This window comes from Carcharhinus amblyrhynchos, chromosome 11 (assembly GCF_965287045.1).
Source record: "Carcharhinus amblyrhynchos chromosome 11, sCarAmb.v2.hapA, whole genome shotgun sequence".
Classification (NCBI taxonomy): domain Eukaryota; kingdom Metazoa; phylum Chordata; class Chondrichthyes; order Carcharhiniformes; family Carcharhinidae; genus Carcharhinus; species Carcharhinus amblyrhynchos.
In genome coordinates, this window is record NC_137334.1 from 3,009,361 (window position 1) to 3,029,235 (window position 19,875).

At 42.7% G+C, this 19,875-nt stretch overlaps 2 protein-coding genes and 1 pseudogene across 2 annotated transcripts; 1 reads left to right on the forward strand and 2 right to left on the reverse strand.

Moving 5' to 3' along the window:
• Positions 1–3,689: 3,689 nt before the first annotated feature.
• Positions 3,690–8,337, reverse strand: LOC145349766 (gamma-crystallin S-1 pseudogene; annotated as a pseudogene).
• Positions 8,338–9,454: 1,117 nt separating this feature from the next.
• LOC145349834 (gamma-crystallin S-1-like) lies at positions 9,455–10,485 on the forward strand. Its single transcript, XM_080198411.1, has 2 exons — positions 9,455–9,601; positions 10,210–10,485. Exons 1-2 carry the CDS (start codon positions 9,455–9,457, stop codon positions 10,483–10,485), a joined length of 423 nt encoding a protein of 140 aa, XP_080054537.1.
• Positions 10,486–14,190: 3,705 nt separating this feature from the next.
• Positions 14,191–16,244, reverse strand: LOC145349835 (gamma-crystallin S-1-like). The gene is made up of 2 exons (XM_080198412.1): positions 16,098–16,244; positions 14,191–14,466 (listed from the first exon to the last, which is right to left on the reverse strand). Exons 1-2 carry the CDS (start codon positions 16,242–16,244, stop codon positions 14,191–14,193), a joined length of 423 nt encoding a protein of 140 aa, XP_080054538.1.
• Between the last annotated feature and the right edge of the window lie 3,631 nt (positions 16,245–19,875).

The following is a 19,875-nucleotide window of genomic DNA, read 5'->3' on the forward strand; positions in this document are numbered from 1 at the left end:
TGCAGGCCATACAGAATGCGAGGAGGCAATACCATACCACCCACTGAGCCTGCTTTGTCATTCAATGTTATCCCGTTTGACCTTGGGTTTCAACTCCACTTTCCCATCTTCTCATCATATCCCCAGATTCCTTGAGACCAAAAATCGGTCTATCTCAGGCTTAGATATCCTCAATGGTGGAGCATCCACACCCCTCTGAAGTAGAGAATTCCAAGATTTATGGGGATACAGGGAAGAGGCAGAGGAGTGGGGCGAGCTGACACGGGCACAGTTGGCGAAGTGACCTCTCCTTTGGTACTGTAATCGTTTTATGATTCTATTGAGCAATTTAAATGCCTGATTTAGGACCCATCGGGGAAATTGGATTGCGATGGATTCCTGCGTGGTTGCAGTGCCCTGAGGAACAGTAACAGTTTAAAAAAATGATTCTCATTAAAATCCTTCCTGCTGTAGTAGGGGGGGGCAGTTATTGTGATCACATTGTGCGCCCCTCAAATGTGCAAAGCTCTGATGGAGAATATTAGTGCAGCAAATGAATCTTAGTGAGGCTTACATTCAGGCTGCTAGAGATTCTCTCAGCTGGTACCCATCTGCCTGCGAGTCTGGGATTAAAAATGGGACCAGACGGAATAACATCATGGAATCCCCACAGTGCAGAAGGAGGCCATTTGACCCATTGCGTCTGCTCCGACAATAATCCCACCCAAATCCTATCCCCATAAACCCATGTATTTACCTGTAACGCTAAGCACTGCAAATTCAAACTAACACACACATCTTTCAGCTGTGGGAGGAAACCGGAGCACCTGGGGGAAACCCACACAGATACGGGGAGAATGTGCAAACTCCACACAGACAGTCAGCCAAGGCTGGAATTAAACCTGGCACTGTGAGGTAGAACTGCTAACAACTGTAACACCGTGCACCAATGAATTTCTATTTTGTAAATACTATTAACATTTGCTTATGATTTGTAGCACAAAACGAGACCAGTTAACCCAAGAAGTCTATTCAGTCCTATAACACTATCATCTATCTGCATCTCATTCTACTGCCATATCCTTCTATTCCTTATTCTATTCCCTCTCGTCATTCTGGTTATATTTTCCTCACAAACTCTTCCCATTCCATATAAACACAGGCAATAAAGCCAATACATTCCAGGCCATCACAGATATATTTGAGTGAAAGTCTCAAATTCCATCACCCTGTTACCTGTGAAGTTATTCTTATCTTCAGTCCACTTACACACAATGAGATGCAAGAAAGATGTTATAGTTCCTGATTTGCTGATTCCACCAGCAGCTCAGTTTAAACTTATCTTGTGGTGTCACAAGTGGGCTTACATTAATACTGCAATTAAATTATTGTGAAAATTCCCTAGTCGCCGCACTCCAGTGCCTGTTCGGGTACACTGAGGGAGAATTTAGCATGGCCAATGCACCTAACTAGCACGTCTTTCATATTGTGGAAGGAAACTCGAGCCCTTGGAGGAATCCCACACTGACACGAGAACACTGAGCAGACTCCGTGCAGACAGTGACCCAAGCTGAGAATCGAACCTGGGTCCCTGATGTTGTGAGGCACCAGTGCTCAGGGCATCTAAACAGTCACTCTCATTCCCATACTACCCACATGGAGAAATGAGATCATATTAATTTAAGTTTTAAACGGTTTTTAAACAAATATTTTTTGATGAGATTTGGCCACTGCTGGCTAGGTCAACATTTATTGCCTATCCCTCACTGCGCTTGAGAAGGTGCTGGTGAGCCATCTTCTTGAACCACTGCAGTCCCTGTTTATTTTGAAACCTCCTGTTTGTATTTCTGCTGTGACCAATGTTTCCATTTTTACTGTGAAACATTGCATCGAAGTTGTACTCTGGTAATCAGGTGAGAATATAAAGCACAGGTCCTGTCCCTGTTACTAAATTATCTCAGCTTTACTCTCATGAGGTGACTCATCAGATGTTCCTTTCTAACTACTAGCTTCTACTTTTATTACAAATGTCAAACGTATAATCGATACTTCCATTACAAGTTTGCTTTTATCTCTATTCCAGGTGGAAACTACAGGATGAGGATTTACGAGAGGCCTGACTTTGGGGGAGAGATGATGGAATTCATGGATGACTGTCCCTCTGTCTACGATCGTTTCCGTTACCGTGACATTCACTCCTGCCATGTGATGGACGGTTACTGGATCTTCTATGAACATCCCAGCTACAGAGGCCGACAGTACTTCATGAGACCCGGAGAATACAGGAGATACAGTGACTGGGGCGGCTACAACTCAACTATCGGATCTTTCAGACGCATAACGCAAGCTAGGGTTGGCTCTCCTTGGAGCACAAAGTTCAGGGAGATTTTAATAAAGATGTTCAAAATCACAAAGCGTTTTGATAGAGGAAGTAAGAATAAAGTGTTTCCAGTGGCAGGAGGGTTGTAAACCCAAATTTAAATGGCAAACTAACCAGAGGGGAAGTGAGGAGAATATATTTTTAACACAGAAAATGTGAACACCTGGAAAGGTGTTGGAAGCAGATTGAATCATAACTTTCAAAAGGGAATTAGATAATAGTGGCCCAGCTCAGATGGAACAACCTTGCCTCAGAGTCAGAGGTACTTCAGCACAACGATGCAGGCTGACACTGCAGTGCAGTCCTGAGGGAGTGCTGCATTGCTAAAGACACCACCTTTCACATGAGATGGTGCACCGTGATCCTGATTGCCTTTTGAGATGGAAATAGAAGAGCCCTCAGCACGATTTTGAACAAGAACGGTAGAATTAATCCCAGCGCCCTGGCCAAAATTTATCCTTCACTCAATGTCACCAGAAAAACTGTTTCTGAATAACAGGTTATGAGATGGTAAACTGAAGTAAAGAACAAAACCATATAGTAACACAACCAACAATAAGACCAGTCGTGGTCTTATTTGGAACAAGCTCAAAGGGCTGAGTGGACTATTCCTAATCCTACGTTTTTATTCCTTTCTATCCTGTTCTTTTCAATCACATTTGTGGGAGTTGCTGTGGATAAGTTTGCTGCTGTATTTCCTATATTACAACAGAGACGTTGCTTCAAAGATATTCCATTGGCTAGGAAGCATTTTGGCTGTAGAAGGCACCACATTAATGCAGCTTTTCTTCATCTGGAAATGGAGAAAATTGCTGGTTTCTGGGGCAATGACAGGGAAGTAGAAATATCTAGTTGGCGCAGAGGCTGAGAGGCAAATTTTACCATCCTGCCAACCACGGGAGTCAGATGAGGGGCGGCCCATGGAATGGTCTGTTACGCTCAGGAGGGATTTTCTGGTTTTGGGGTGAGTGAGGTCGAAAAATCCCACCCTTAGATTTTCATTATCATCAGATTGCTTCATCTAATGGTCAAATGGACTGAACTTGTGTAAAATTTTCAACGTCAGCTCCCTGGAATGGAAAATGAGAGAGGGTGCATGATGGGAAGAAGTCTCCATATTTGCCCTAAATGTGCCTTTTCTCATCCTGGACATTTCTTTGAAACTATTGTCTCAGGAATCCTTTACCCATCCCATTCAATAACTTAACACTGCACACAATTACTCTGACAATCCAAACACAAACCAGTTGAGAGAAAAAGCAGTGAGGTTATGTATATTTATTCTGCTGACACATGGTCAAAAAACAAAACCGTATTTGTCATTAATATTCTAATAATACATCATGCGTCTGAAAGATCCGATAGTTGAGTTGTAGCCGCCCCAGTCACTGTATCTCCTGTATTCTCCGGGTCTCAGGAAGTACTGTCGGCCTCTGTAGTTGGGATGTTCATAGAAGATCCAGTAACCGTCCATCACATGGCAGGAGTGAATGTCACGGTAACGGAAACGATCGTAGACAGAGGGACAGTCATCCATGAATTCCATCATCTGTCCCCCAAAGTCAGGCCTCTCGTAAATCCTCATCCTGTAGTTTCCATCTCGGTACTGGAATAGAAATAAGAACATATTTGTAATGTGGTATTAATTACACATGGGAAAGAGGTTATAGAAATGGAGCTGGTTCATTAAAATATTAGCAAATAGCTGAAGGATCATCTCATTAACAATTAGAGTGGAATTGAGACAATTGAATAATGTGAATAGGAGGCTTGGATTATATTTACACCTGAGTAACAATGAGAAACATTTGCATATTTTATACAGTTAAAAAGGATAAATATAAAGAAGATGAAGACAACTTCACAGATAATGAGGTGATGGAATGGGAGCCATTCTCTCAGCAATGTCTGTGATTGTCTGGAATATGTTAGATTAGTGTTCTGTTCTTCTAGGGATTGTGAAGAGTTGATGAGGGCAATGTAACCAAGGGAATGAAATGATTAGAAGTGTTAGAGTGCAGCAATGTGCAAGTTTGGTGGCTTTGTGTGATCTCATTGATGTACTTTTGATGTAAAATAGTGCAGGACTAGGAGTCTCTATGTGACACATATTGTGATATTTCAATACAAAACTGGCCTTACATTGTAACAAACCTAGTTAGAACGATGGAATATTCCACAAGGTAACAACTGCATTTTACATTAATGATTCCGATCCAACAGATTCTTAGTCTAATATGATGTTCTAAACAACAAGTTTAATAAGCACCTATTCAGATCGCATGTGCATTTAATATAAAATATTCTGCTTGGGGATATGCAGAATATTTGAATAAATTCTCTTAGTGAGTCAATGTGGTGCTGGAATTATTAACACGAATAGAAAAGATTCCACTGATACACTGTAGGGGAAGCGAGTAAGTGTGAGGAGAGAAAAGAAATATAAGGATCTGCTCAGTGTCGACATAGAGCTGGAAGATAGTTAAGATGACCACATAGACTTAACTGATTGGAATTATATTGCGGAATGGCCTACGTGCTATTAATTCCTTGTAATTAAATTATCCAATCATTGCCAAATTCTAATCGCCTTTAACTGACGATGTTTATGAGAGATAAACTGATCTGCTCTCATTTAGTTCCCAGTCTTGGAGGCAGCCTCGGGCCAATCGAAGGCCAAATTCAGCATTAGCACACATGAAAATTTTATAGAATCCCTACAGTGCAGAAGTGGCCATTTGGCCCATCGAGTCTGCAGCAACCTTCTGATGGTGCTTCTTACCAAGGCCATCTCCCTCATCCTATCCCTTTAAACCCACACATTTCCCATGGGTAATCCACTGAATCTACACATCCTGGGGTACAAATGGGTAATTTATTGTGTTCAATCATCCAGGCTATGCATCTTTGGGATGTGGAAGGAAACTGGAGCACCTGGAGGAAACCCACCCAGACACGGGGAGAATGTGCAATCTTCACACAGACACCTGAGGCTGGAACTGAACTCGGGTCCTTGGAGCTGTGAGGCAGTAGTGCTAACCATGCTGATGCACAAATACCCTCCAGAGGCATTTACACATTTGAGGGGCAGATCAATGGATTCGAGTGGACCCTGGGGATGGGGGATATTAACTGTTTAAAGAGGCTGTGATCACAATGACTGTGGAGTCAAACAATGAGCCTGACTCTCCAAAGGACAACTCGAAATCTGTTCATGTGAACTATTTCTGAGCAGTTTCTGCTTAAGACACTGCAGCCACTTAAGAATTCTTCACAACAAAAACTCCACCCAGGGCACCTAAACTGGGTCTTAGACATCTCCTTCACATTTTACATCACCTAACCCTGTTTTTAGGGGGCCAACAGCATTGCCTGAAAAATTACTTGACCCAATTTCAAGGAGCAATGAACTCCAATTTATACCAATGCAGATTTATAACCTCAAGAAATTGGTTTGTATCTTCACTATTAGACTGGATTTGTACCAAACATGGTATCTCCCTAAACTTAGCTACTTTGCACAATGAACATTTCCTCACCCTCAATCTGAGCAGAATCTGTAAACAGCCAACTTACATATGGGTAGGTGCGACATGAGCCGATGCTGTCATTGAATCCCATCCAGCGCTGGTAGTCAGGATAATCTCCCCTGCTCAGAACATACTGGTATCCCATGTAATTGGGTCTCTCATACACCACCCACCAGTCACTCATGACACGGATGGAGTTACAGCGACTGAAGTAAGGGGACAGGTCGGGACAGTCACTGCTGTACTCATAGTGCCGACCCTGGAAGTTCCTGTCCTCATAAAAGATAATCTGTGGAAAGAGACAAGAGAAATGAATAAGTTTGAGAATCCAGCGAGAGTGATCGAGAACTCACACATCCTGTACAAAATCACACTGCTTCTCACCTTTGCCATGTTGATCTCACAGTTAGATGAGTAACTGATCTAACACAGCAACATGCTCTACAGTGTGGTATATATATGCTGCACAAAATGACCACTCGACTCTGTTCTCTTGTTATTCTAATGATTTGGTGCTGAACGTCAGCAAAAAGAGAACAAAACACATCACTTGACATGTTGCTTGACATGTCACTGATCCTCTTCACTTTGCTTTCTCTTCATTTTCATTGAGGTGTGAAAACAAAGAGGGAGAGTCCATCGTGCTTTCCACATTCCAACTGTTTTCAAACAGCAATGGTTACAAAATCCATTCTCAAAAACTTATTTCCAAAATCCACCCAGCCAGCTCGGTTTCTAAATGAAGCAAAATCTGCTTCAGTTGCTTTGCTCATTGACGGAACTACTTCCAGTGGCAGCACAACTGGAAATGGATTTGGTTCTCGGAGTTGAATTAAACTAAGGTGCACATCGAGGTGATGGTGCGTGTGAATGAAGATGAGTGATTTTTATTGGTGATGTGCAGGGACACCGTCTACTATCTGTCTCTTTTCAGACTCTGTCATGATGCACCTACACAAACTGATTACAAACACCAGTGGAATTTCTGTACAGAGACCTTCAGGACCCCCCAGCTGCCCCAGACCAGCCCACCCAGCTGCTCCTGTCCCCTACATGTCCTCTGCCTGAGAGAGGAATCCACCCCCTGGGGTGATTAACCACTCTCCATCCCAATTGCTCTCTCAAGGCAGGTGATCCTCTTCTGCTGTGTTGCCATAAAAGGGAAAATCGCCATAAATCACCATATAGAGACTTACAAGATAATGAAGGGGCACGATAGGGTAGAGACAGAGAGAGAATCTTTCCACTTAGAAAGGAAACCAGAACTAGAGGACACAGCCTCAAAATAAGAGGGGGAAGGGGCAGTTTAGAGCAGAGTTGAGGAGGAACTTCTTCACTCAAAGGGTGGTGAATCTTTGGAATTCTCTGCCCACTGAAGTGGTGGAGGCTATCTTGTTGGATATGTTTAAGTCACGAGTAGATAGATTTCTGATCAATAAGGGAATTAAGGGTTATGAGGAGCAGGCGGGAAACTGGAACTGATCCACTTCAGATCAGCCATGATCTTATTGAATGGCTCGAAGGGATAGATGGCCAACTCCTGTTCCTATTTCTTATGTTCTTATCACCAGAGATTCCCTCTCTGATTTTCTTTCTTATTGTACATTGCTTTCACTGTTAAAGTATCGAGTAATAATGTTCACAAATTTTATTACCGTTGAATGAAAGTGACCTTGGCAGCACAGACACACAGTTGACTGAGTGTCAGAAAGCAGAGTGTTAGTGAAGTGCTGGTTTTCACATTTGAGGTTAATACCTGGTGGGATTCTCTAGGGGTGGGTTTTGGGACCAGTGATTTTCTTGATCTGTGTTAATGACCAAGACTCAGTTTGCAGGGCAGAAATTCAAAATTTGAAGAGTGCAAACACTTTGGACATGGAGTTATTTGGTCATACATTACAGAGGTTACGCAGCATGCTGTAAACCAACATGAACCTTGAGAGCTGCTCTGATGAGAACTGCAGGGTTCATGAAGAGCAAACCAGGCAACTGAACCATTGATTCAGAACAGCAACACCCCAGTCTGTATTATCACACACTGGCTCACAGTGTAACTTTCACAGTGTACATGTTACACAGGTGTCCATGGGTTACACAGTGGAATCATCAGCCACGTCATCATGGGATAGAATTTGATGCCCAGAAACCAGCCTTTGATTTGCTGTGATCGTTCCAATGGAGTTTTCACAGTACAGTGACAGAAAGTACAGAGATTGTGAGAGTTCTCAGTACAGCAGACACTGAACTACATGATTTCCATGGAATCATAGAATGATTGCACCATTGAAAGAGGCAATTCTGCCCATCTTTTCTATGCCCACCCTCAGCAAGAGCAGCTCACTGAGACAAACTCAACTGTCTCTTTCACTACAAATAATGATTGAATTCTCTTTGAAAACATCCACTACAAGATTTCCTCTTGTTGTCATTATTTCCTTTACCAATCATGTTAAATCAGTGTCGTCCAGGTCTCAATCAATCTTCCAATGGGAATCGTTCTGCTCCATCTATTCTGTCTCGATCCCCCATGACATCATTCAGCAAATCTCTTCTCCAAGGAGAATATCTCCAATTACACATCTTACAGAGAATTATAGTTTGCATCTTCCTATTTAAATATAAATACTGATGTCTTTAGCAGGTATAAGCATGCACGGTAATATCATTGGTGGTTTCGACTTTTGTGTGTTTCTATCAGGGACCAGTGTAACCAGCTGTAATGTCCTACCAATGTTCCACGTGGTAGATTAAAAAAAGGAAAATATTGTGGTTTGCACACACAGAATTAGTCTAACAGTAACGGGCTTATTCCAAACAGACCGGTGTGTACAGAATACAAAGTGAAAGTAAAACAGCCATCTGTGCAAACACCCTAACGACATCACCATCAAATCATGTAATCACCTCGATGTGCACCTTAGTTTAATTCAACTCTGAGAATCAAATCCATTTCCAGTTGTGCTGCCACTGGAAGTAGTTCCGTCAATGAGCAAAGCAACTGAAGCAGATTTTGCTTCATTTAGAAACCGAGCTGGCTGGGTGGATTTTGGAAATAAGTTTTTGAGAATGGATTTTGTAACCATTGCTGTTTGAAAACAGTTGGAATGTGGAAAGCACGATGGACTCTCCCTCTTTGTTTTCACACCTCAATGAAAATGAAGAGAAAGCAAAGTGAAGAGAATCAGTGACATGTCAAGCAACATGTCAAGTGATGTGTTTTGTTCTCTTTTTGCTGACGTTCAGCACCAAATCATTTGAATAACAAGAGAACAGAGTCGAGTGGTCATTTTGTGCAGCATATATATACCACACTGTAGAGCATGTTGCTGTGTTAGATCAGTTACTCATCTAACTGTGAGATCAACATGGCAAAGGTAAGAAGCAGTGTGATTTTGTACAGGATGTGTGAGTTCTCGATCACTCTCGCTGGATTCTCAAACTTATTCATTTCTCTTGTCTCTTTCCACAGATTATCTTTTACGAGGACAGGAACTTCCAGGGTCGGCACTATGAGTACAGCAGTGACTGTCCCGACCTGTCCCCTTACTTCAGTCGCTGTAACTCCATGCGTGTCATGAGTGACTGGTGGGTGCTGTACGAGAGACCCAATTACATGGGATACCAGTATGTTCTGAGCAGGGGAGATTATCCTGACTACCAGCGCTGGATGGGATTCAATGACAGCATCGGCTCATGTCGCACCTACCCATATGTAAGTTGGCTGTTTACAGATTCTGCTCAGATTGAGGGTGAGGAAGAATCAATTGAGTGAAACACCTAAGATTCGATAGTTATTCTTCCATTTTCATAGTAAAGATGCCCAGCCAAATTCTTGAGGATATAAATCTGTACTGGTAGAAATTGGAACTCATTGCTCCTTGAAATTGTGTCAAGTAATTTTTCAGGCATTACTGATGGCCACCTGAAAGAGGATGAGGTAATTTAAAATGTGAATGAGATGTCTAAGTCCCAGCTTTATTTGCCCTGGGGGAAGTTTGATATCAAATCCATAGAATCCCCACAGTGTAGAACGAGGTCATTCAGTCCATCGAGTCTGCACACACCACAGTCCCACCCAGGCTCTATTCCCATAACCCCACATATTGACCTTGCTAATACACAAATGTTTCTCACTGTTAATCAGGTGTAAAAATAATCCAAGTCTCCTATTCATGTTATTCAATTGTCTCAACTCCACTCTGATTGTTAATGGGATGGTCCTTCAGCTATTCCCTTCCAATGAACCAGCTCCATTTCTATAACCTCTTTCCCATGTGTAATTAATACTACATTACAAATATGTTTTTATTTCTATTCCAGTACCGAGGTGGAAACTACAGGATGAGGATTTACGAGAGGCCTGACTTTGGGGGACAGATGATGGAATTCAGGGATGACTGTCCCTCTGTCTACGATCGTTTCCGTTACCGTGACATTCACTCCTGCCATGTGATGGACGGTTACTGGATCTTCTATGAACATCCCAACTACAGAGGCCGACAGTACTTCATGAGACCCGGAGAATACAGGAGATACGGTGACTGGGGCGGCTACAACTCAACTATCGGATCTTTCAGACGCATGATGTATTATTAGAATATTCATGACAAATACGGTTTTGTTTTCGACCATGTGTCAGTAGAATAAATATACATAACCTCACTGCTTTTTCTCTCAACTGGTTTGTGTTTGGATTGTCAGAGTAATTGTGTGCAGTGTTAAGTTATTGAATGGGATGGGTAAAGAATTCCTGAGACAATAGTTTCAAAGAAATGTCCAGGATGAGAAAAGGCACATTTAGGGCAAATATGGAGACTTCTTCCCATCATGCACCCTCTCTCATGTTCCATTCCAGGGAGCTGAGGTTGAAAATTTTACACAAATTCAGTCCATGACAGTGACTATTAGATGAAGCAGTTTGATGGTAATTAAAACCTAACTCTGTCCCAATTAAATATTTATACTTCCCTGCCATTTCCCCAGAAACCTGCAAAATTCTCCACTTCCAAACAAATAAAGATTTCATCGATATCGTGCCTTCGACAGTCATTGGTTCGTCCAAAGGGTCCACATCCAAGGAAGTATTTCTTTCCTGTCTTTTTAGGAGAGCTTTTCTACTTTCGCAAAGACCACAACAAACCCTCAAAACCGGTACAGTTCGGCTTGTTCATCTCTCCATATAGAAATATGGTAAAGAGAGGAGGAATCCAACACAGCATCCTCAGTGTACCTGGGGCTTCAACAAAAAGAACAAGGAACAGGATGGGGGAAAAGAGGATAAAGACATGGAAACGTGGCAAAGTGGGTCACACCATTGCGTACATTATATTAGAGGCTGTGCTATATAGCCTGTGGAAATCCTTGTAGGATTAAGTCAGACACGTTCTCCCCTTAGAGATGTGGGTTTCCTCCGGGTGCTCTGGTTTCCCCCCACGCTCTAAAGATCATAGAATCCCTACAGTCCAGAAGGAAGCCATTCAGCCCATCGAGCCTGCACCAATCACAATCCCACCCAGGCTAGTTCCTTTGACACTAAGGGGCAATTTATCATGGCCAATCCACCCAATCCGCACATCTTTGGACTGTGGGAGGAAACCAGATCATCTGGAGGAAATCCAGACATTGGGAGAACTTGCAGACTCCGCACAGACAGTGGCCCAAGCCAGGAATCGCACCCAGGTCCCTGGTGCTGTGAGGCAGCAATGCTAACCACTGCACCACCGTGTAGGTTAGGTTGATTGACCATAATAAATTGCCCCTAAGTATTAGCGTTACCACTTAGGGTAAATATGTGGGATTATGGGGATAGGATCTGGGTGGGTTTGTTGTCAGTGCAGGCTCAATGGGCCAAATGGCCTCCTTCTACACTGTAGATTCCATGATTCTGAGAATCTCTCAAAAAACAGGGGTGTGTGTTTCATAGTGAGAGACAGGGTCTAACACAGTGGCAGAGCCCGGCTGCACTGAGATCGGGACGCCCCATCAACGGGAAAATAACCTCTCCACGGACCCCATCACGATGTTCACAGGGGCTCCCACCCCATCGCCATCGCCCAGCCCTGCTGAGAGAGCTGGAACGCCTCCTTGTGAGAATAAGGAAAAGAAGGAGGAGCAGGTGATCAGCCTGGGACACCAGGTGGCCGAAGGAGAGAATGTTTTTGGAGTTTGCCACACCTTTGCTTCTTTCAGCGATAATTTTGTCCACGTAACAGACCTGTCCGGCAAAGAAACCATCTACTGTGTCACTTGAAGCTGAAGGCAGACAGAGACGAGTCCTCCCCATATGCTGCCATCTTGGCCACTCAGGGCGTGTCTCAGACATTGCAAGGGGTTGGATATCCAAGAGCTACACATCAAACTGTGTGTGTGTCACTGGAGGCAATAGAGCGAATGCTGCTAAACCCGGTGCCAAGGATAAAGTCACTGAGTTACAGATATCTGAAAAAGGAGGATCTCACTGTATCATATTGTTAATACAGTTGCTGAAAAGATAATAAGGAGGCAGCACGAAAGATATCACCCAATCCGAACCACCCAAATATCAAACCCATGCTCCATAAGGCTGGGTGGGGAATCTGGGTTACCCTGACTGAGAGAGAGCCAAAAACAAACTAAATCTTCCTTTCAACTCACAGACCATCTTCCACACTGAGTGTCAATGATAGATGGATTCTCACATTTGACAGGCACCTTCTTCACAGTAAGGAGAAATAAATATCAACTTGGCATCTTTCCTAATTCAGATCATTTTTGTTTGGCAAATTTTAGACTTCGGGCAGAATGCCAGCACAATGGTTAGCCCTGCTGCCTCACAGCGCCAGGAATCCAGGTTCGATTCCTGCCTTGGGTCACTGTCTGTGTGGAGTTTGCCTGTTCTCCCTGTGTCTGTGTGGGTTTCCTTCAGGTGCTCTGGTTTCCTCCCTCAGCCCAAAGGTGAACGGGTTAGGTTGATTGGCCGTGCTAAATTGACCCTAGTGTCAGGAGGATTAGCAGGGTTAATACGTTACAGGATGAGGGCCTGGGAGGGATCATTGTTGGGCTGAATGGCCTGTTTCTGCACTGTGGGGATTGTATGATTGTATTATTCTCTCAGCATGTTGAGTCAGCACAGAGTCCAGCGCCATTCGAATTGTAATAATTCATTTCAACATTGAGTGTCTAGGATTCTTAACAAACTCCCTCTCTGTTTTACAGACAATTTTACTTCAAGCTGGCACTGCTGTTCCAAACAAACCAGAGGGGAGATGAGGAGAATATATTTTTACACAGAAATTTGTCAAGAATACACAACCTGAAAGGGTGGTGGAAACAGATTTAACCTTTCAAAAGAGCATGAGATAATAGTGTCCCAGCTCAGATGGAACAGGCTGGCCTCGGACTCAGAGGTTGTGAGTTTAATTCCTGCTCCTGCACTTCAGCCCAACAATGCAGACTGACACTGCAGTGCAGTGCTGAGGGAGTGCTGCATTGCTAAAGACACCACCTTTCACTAGAGATTTTACATCAAGGTCCTGCTTGCATTTGGAGTTGGACATAAAATATTCCACAGCACGGTTTCAAGGAAGATCAGGAGAATTAATCCCAGTGCCCTGGCTAATATTTATCCCTCACTCAGAAAAACATAAGAGGCTGTGAGGACAGACGGTGAAGTAGAGATCACAACGAGAGCAGCCATGATCTTATTTAATGGTGGAAGAGGCTGAATGGACTATTCCTGATCCTATGTTCCTATTTGTTTCTCTCCTGTCATTTTCAATCACATTGCTATTTGTTGCTGTCTACAAATTGCCTGTTGTGTTTCCAACATTACCACAGAGACATCATTTCAAAGAGATTTCATTGGATGGGAAGCATTTTGGGACATCAGTTGCTGCAGAACGCACTATATAAACGCATGTCTTTTTTTATTTGGTTTTGGAAAATTTGCCGGTTTCCGGGGCAATGACAGCAAAGTAGAAATATTTGGTTGGCACAGAGACTAAGATTTTCATTCTCATCAAGTTGGTTCATCTGAATTTGTGTGAAATTTTCAGCTTCAATTCCAGGAATGGAAACTGAGACAGGGTGCATGACGGGAAGAAGTCTCCATATTTGTCCAAAATTTATCTTTTCTCATCCTGGACATTTCTCTGAAACTACTGTCTCAGGGATTCTTTCCCAATCCCATTCACTAACTTAACACAATTACTCTGACAAACTAAACACAAATCAATTGAGAGAAAAAGCAGTGAGGTTATGTATATTTATTCTGCTGACACATATGTTCGAAAAACAAAACCAAATTTGTCATTCATGAATATTCTAATAATACATCATGCGTCTGAAAGATCCGATAGTTGAGTTGTAGCCGCCCCAGTCACTGTATCTCCTGTATTCTCCGGGTCTCAGGAAGTACTGTCGGCCTTTGTAGTTGGGATGTTCATAGAAGATCCAGTAACCGTCCATCACATGGCAGGAGTGAATGTCACGGTAACGGAAACGATCGTAGACAGAGGGACAGTCATCCATGAATTCCATCATCTGTCCCCCAAAGTCAGGCCTCTCGTAAATCCTCATTCTGTAGTTTCCACCTCGGTACTGGAATAGAAATAAAAGCATATTTGTAATGTAGTATTAATTACACATGGGAAAGAGGTTATAGAAATGGAGCTGGTTCATTAGAAGGGAATAGCTGAAGAACCATCTCATTAACAATCAGAGTGGAGTTGAGACAATTGAATAACATGAATAGGAGACTTGGATTAATTTTACACCTGATTAACAGTGAGACACGTTTGCATATGATACATAGTTAAAAAGGATAAGTATAAGGAAGATGAAGGTAACTTCATAGATAATGGGGTGATGGAATGTGAGCCATTCACTTAGCAATGTCTGTGATTGATTGGAATATGTTAGATTAGTCTGTGCTTTTATGGGGAATGGGAAGAGTTGATGAGGACAATGTAACCACGGGAATGAGATTGGAAGTGTTTGAGTGCAGCAATGCACATTTCTGTTGGGTTCATGTTATTACCCTGATCTCACTGATGTATCTTTGATGTAATATGAAGTGAGACTGGAAGTGTCTATGTGGCACACACTGCGATATTTCTATACAAAACTGGCCTTATGGTGTAACAAAACGCATTAAAACAAGAAAGTATTCCACAAGGTAACATAACAATTTACATTGATTCTGACCCAACAGAATCTCAGTCTAATACGATGTTGTTAAAATTAATTTAATAGGCTCCTATTCAGATCAAATATATATTTAAGAGAAAGGACTCTTGTTGGTGTGTACAGGATACATGAACTGAACTACAAACTGAGTCGATGTAATGCTGGAATTATTAACACTAATAGAAAATATTCTATAGATTCATTTAAGGGGAAGTGAGGCAAGTCTGAGAGAGAAGAAATACAAAGATCTGCTCCTGGTGTTCGACACAAGACTGGAGGATAGTCGTGTGGAGCATAAATGTGACCACATTGACTTAACTGATTGGAGTTGTTGAGTACAGTGGCCTGTCTATATGCTTTTAATTCATTGTGACTAAATTATCCAATCATTGCCAAATTCTAATAGTCTTTAACTGATGGTGTTTATGAGGGAGAAACTGATCTGCTCTCGTTTAGTTCCCAGTCTTGGAGGCAGCTACGTGCCAATCTAAGGCCCAAATTCAGCATCAGCACTCATTAACAGTTGATGCACAAATACCCCCCAGAGGCAGTTTACGCATTTGAGGGGCAAAGCAATGGATTTGAGTGGACACTGGGGATGGGGATATGAAGTGTTTGGAGAGGCTGTGATCACAATGACTGTGGATCAGACAATCACCCGGACTCTCCGAAGGACAACAGGAAATCTCTCCAGAGAAACAGTCTCTGTTTAGGACACTGCAACTGTGTAAGAATCCAACTCAATCAAACTTCTCCCAGGGCACCTAAAACTGGGTCTTAGGCATCTCATTTACATTTTAAATTAACTAATTATGTTTTTAGGTGGCCTACAGCAGTGCCTGAAAAATTACTTGACCCAATTTCGAGAAGAATGTATTCCAATTTCTACCAATGCAGATTTATACCCTCAAGAATGTGGCTGGGTATATTTACTGTTAGATTGGATTTGTGACAAACTAACTAACTCCCAAAACTTAGCTACTTTGCACAAAGAAAATTTCCTTCATTTCAATCTGAGCAGAATCTGTAAACAGCCAACTTACATATGGGTAGGTGCGACATGAGCCGATGCTGTCATTGAATCCCATCCAGCGCTGGTAGTCAGGATAATCTCCCCTGCTCAGAACATACTGGTATCCCATGTAATTGGGTCTCTCGTACACCACCCACCAGTCACTCATGACACGCATGGAGTTACAACGACTGAAGTAAGGGGACAGGTCGGGACAGTCACTGTTGTACTCATAGTGCCGACCCTGGAAGTTCCTGTCCTCGTAAAAGATAATCTGTGGAAAGAGACAAGAGAAATGAATAAGTTTGAGAATCCAGCGAGAGTGATCGAGAACTCACACATCCTGTACAAAATCACACTGCTTCTTACCTTTGCCATGTTGATCTCACAGTTAGATGAGCAACTGATCTAACACAGCAACATGCTCTACAGTGTGGTATATATATGCTGCACAAAATGACCACTCGACTCTGTTCTCTTGTTATTCAAATGATTTGGTGCTGAACGTCAGCAAAAAGAGAACAAAACACATCACTTGACATGTTGCTTGACATGTCACTGATTCTCTTCACTTTGCTTTCTCTTCATTTTCATTGAGGTGTGAAAACAAAGAGGGAGAGTCCATCGTGCTTTCCACATTCCAACTGTTTTCAAACAGCAATGGTTACAAAATCCATTTTCAAAAACTTATTTCCAAAATCCACCCAGCCAGCTCGGTTTCTAAATGAAGCAAAAGAGAAAAACCTGCACTAACTATATTGCTGGTCATGATAACTACTTCTGAACTTTCAGACTCCATCTCCAATGTTATTTTTCATTATTTGGGGTTTTTATTGATAATCTTCCACATAACAAACTTGTCAGCAAAATTGTGGACCATGGGGTGAAAGGGACAGTGGCTGTTGGAGCACAATGTTAGCTGAGTGGTAGGAGATAGAGAGTAATGATGACCTTTGTCACAATGGAGACAGATATATGGTGGGGTTCCCCAAGCAACAGAGTTAGAACAGTAACTTATCTTGATCAATATTAATGACCTGAACATCAGTGTATAGGGCATCATTTCAAAGTTGGTCGATGGCGCAAAACTTGGGAACTTGATTTTGACTTAATTTGATTTATTATTGTCACATGTATCAATGTACAGTGAAAAGTGTTTTTTCTTGCAAACTGTACAGACGAAGCATACCGTACATCGAGAAGCAAAGGAGAGGGTGCAGAATGTAATGTTACAGTCACAGATCGAGTGTAGAGAAAGATCAGTAAGGTCAGCCCATTCAAAAATCTGATGGCAGCAAGGAAGCAGCTGTTCTTGAGTTGGTTGGTCAGTGATTGCAGACTTTTGTATCTTTTTCCCGACGGAAGAAGGTGGAAGAGAGAATGTCCGGGGTGCATGAGGTCCTTAATTATGCCGGCTGCTTTTCAAAGGCAATGAGAAGTGTAGAGATGTCAATGGATGGGAGGCTGATTTGTTTGATAGAATGGGCTTCGTTCACAACCCTTTGTAGTTTCCTGCAGAGTTGGACAGAGCTGGAGCCGTTCCAAGTTATGACGCAATCAGAAAGATTGTTTTTTCTCTGTAAAGATTGGCGAGAGTTGTAGTGGACATGCCAAATTTCCTTAGCCCCCTGAGAAGCTTTGCTGGGTTTTCTTAAATATAATGTCAGTGTTGAGGGACCAGTCCAGGTTGTTGTTGACCTGGACACCTCGAAACATGAAGCTCTCGACCATTTCCATTTCACCCCCATTGATTTAGACAGTGGCCTGTCCCCCACTGTGCTTCCTGTGAACTGTGAGAAGGAAAGTATTAAATTTCAAATGACCTTATTCAGGATGATGGAATGGGTAGTTGAGTGCCAGATGGAATTTAATGCAGAAAGACTGTGACATGATTCAATTTGGTGGGAAGAACTTGGCGAGGCAAATATAAAATCCAGCATTCCCTTCATAAGAGGCTGTCGGAGCAGAGGGATCTGGGGGTGCATTTGCTGAAATCATTGAAGGTGGTAGGGCAGATAGAGAAAGAACTTTCTGAAGCTGAGTAACTTGCAATGTCGGGCAACCACCAAATAGATTAACAAATGAATGGTTTATTAGGGCACAGAGAGTGATATAAATGTCACCACACTCCATGACACCAGATTCCTAATTGGGAAGGAAAATCCACTCTCAGCTACAGGACTCACACACTCCAGGCAAATTGACCCTCCAAGTGATGTAATAAAGGTGCACAGTATCACATCCATCTCCCTTTAGTTCCCAATTAACACATTTCAATCATAATTGAACTATTACAATATTGCACAACAAATGGATCTCATTCACAGTCCCTTATCGGGTAAACCAGTCCCAGGGCTTCCTAATCTTTTGGGACAATCAAAATTCACTCGCAGCTGATCCAGCAATAGAGGGAACTTAGGTTTGTACCTCAGTAGGTGAAGTCCCAACCTGCAAAGGTGCGTCAGTGCAGAAACTTCTCCAGTTCCCACTGGAACATCATTTGGCTCTTTCTCGGGTTAGCTTGTTGCTGCATTATTTACACCCAGAGGAATATCATTGACGGACATACTAAGGGCAGACTGCCCCACTGGTTCTGTGTGTGATTCTCTTCTTCTCAAATGGCCTGGGTGTTTCTTCACCCTTTTTCCGTGGACATCAATTGACCTTGACCACTCCAGGGACCCAGTTCAGACAAGCAGCATAATTCTTTACAGATACCAAGTCATCCACTTCAAAAGTTCTCTCTGTTTTTCTCAAATTGTGATGTTTCTCCTGTGTGTTCAGTTTTGCCTTCACCCTCCTCGCCAAATTCAGAAATACCAGACCCAACCTTGCTCTGTGGTGACATGAGGAGTTGTTCTGTGGGTGATCAGGAAATGAGCCAGTTTGGTTTGTAGAGGGGCTGGTGACTGTTTTTTCATTGTGGTTTTCAAGATTCCAACTCCTCTCTGCCATTACTGTACATGTAACTGTACGTGTACATTGGATAGCCCTGGTGAGATGTTCGTTTTCATCAATGATATGTTGAAGACTCCGGAGAAGATGTCGTAGCTTCTCCGCTCCGGGGAAGTACTGGATGGTGAAGGGTACTCTGTCCACCGTGTCCCGTGTTTGTCTTCTGAGGAAGTCGGTGCGGTTTTTCGCTGTGGCGCATCGGAACTGTCAATCGATGAGTCGAGCACCATATCCTGTTCTTATGAGGGCATCCTTCAGCGTCTGGAGGTGTCTGTTACGACCCTCCTCATCTGAGCAGATCTTGATTTGATGAGATTTGATGGAGATGTTTAAACTCTTGAGTAGAGTGGAAGGAGAGATTGTTCCTGCTCATTAAAGGGTCAGGAACGAGACGGCACAGATTTAAGATTACTTGCAAAAGAAGTAAATGTGATGCGAGAAAAATCTTTTTCATATGAGGAGTAGTTTGGCTCTGGGATGCAAGGCCTGAAAGTATGGTGAAGGTATGTTCAGTTGAGGCTTTCAAGAGTATTTATTGAAGAGAAACAAAATGCAGGAGGACAGGGGAAAGGCAGGGTAATGGCAGAAGGTTATAATCTTCCTTTGCAGAGACAGCGCAGGCATGACGGGCCAAATGGTCTCCTTTTACATTGTAACCATTCGGAGATTTGGTGAATCATTTTTTTCTTTGTGTTCAAGGCAAGATCAACCCATTGAATTGACTTTAGGATGGATGGTGAGGATCTGAAATGATGAAGAAGAGGTTTGCTGGAATGGTACCTTAGATATAGGATTTCAATTACCCACAGACAGTAGAAAGCTGGGGCTGATTCTCCGTCGAGCAGAGAAAGTTC

Coding starts and splice junctions, on each gene's coding strand:
- LOC145349834 (XM_080198411.1), top strand. CDS start 9,455: ATGCGTGTCATGAGTGACTGGTGGGTGCTGTACGAGAGACCCAATTAC. Junction 9,602..10,209: donor CATGTCGCACCTACCCATAT/GTAAGTTGGCTG, acceptor TTTCTATTCCAG/TACCGAGGTGGAAACTACAG.
- LOC145349835 (XM_080198412.1), bottom strand. CDS start 16,244: ATGCGTGTCATGAGTGACTGGTGGGTGGTGTACGAGAGACCCAATTAC. Junction 14,467..16,097: donor CATGTCGCACCTACCCATAT/GTAAGTTGGCTG, acceptor TTTCTATTCCAG/TACCGAGGTGGAAACTACAG.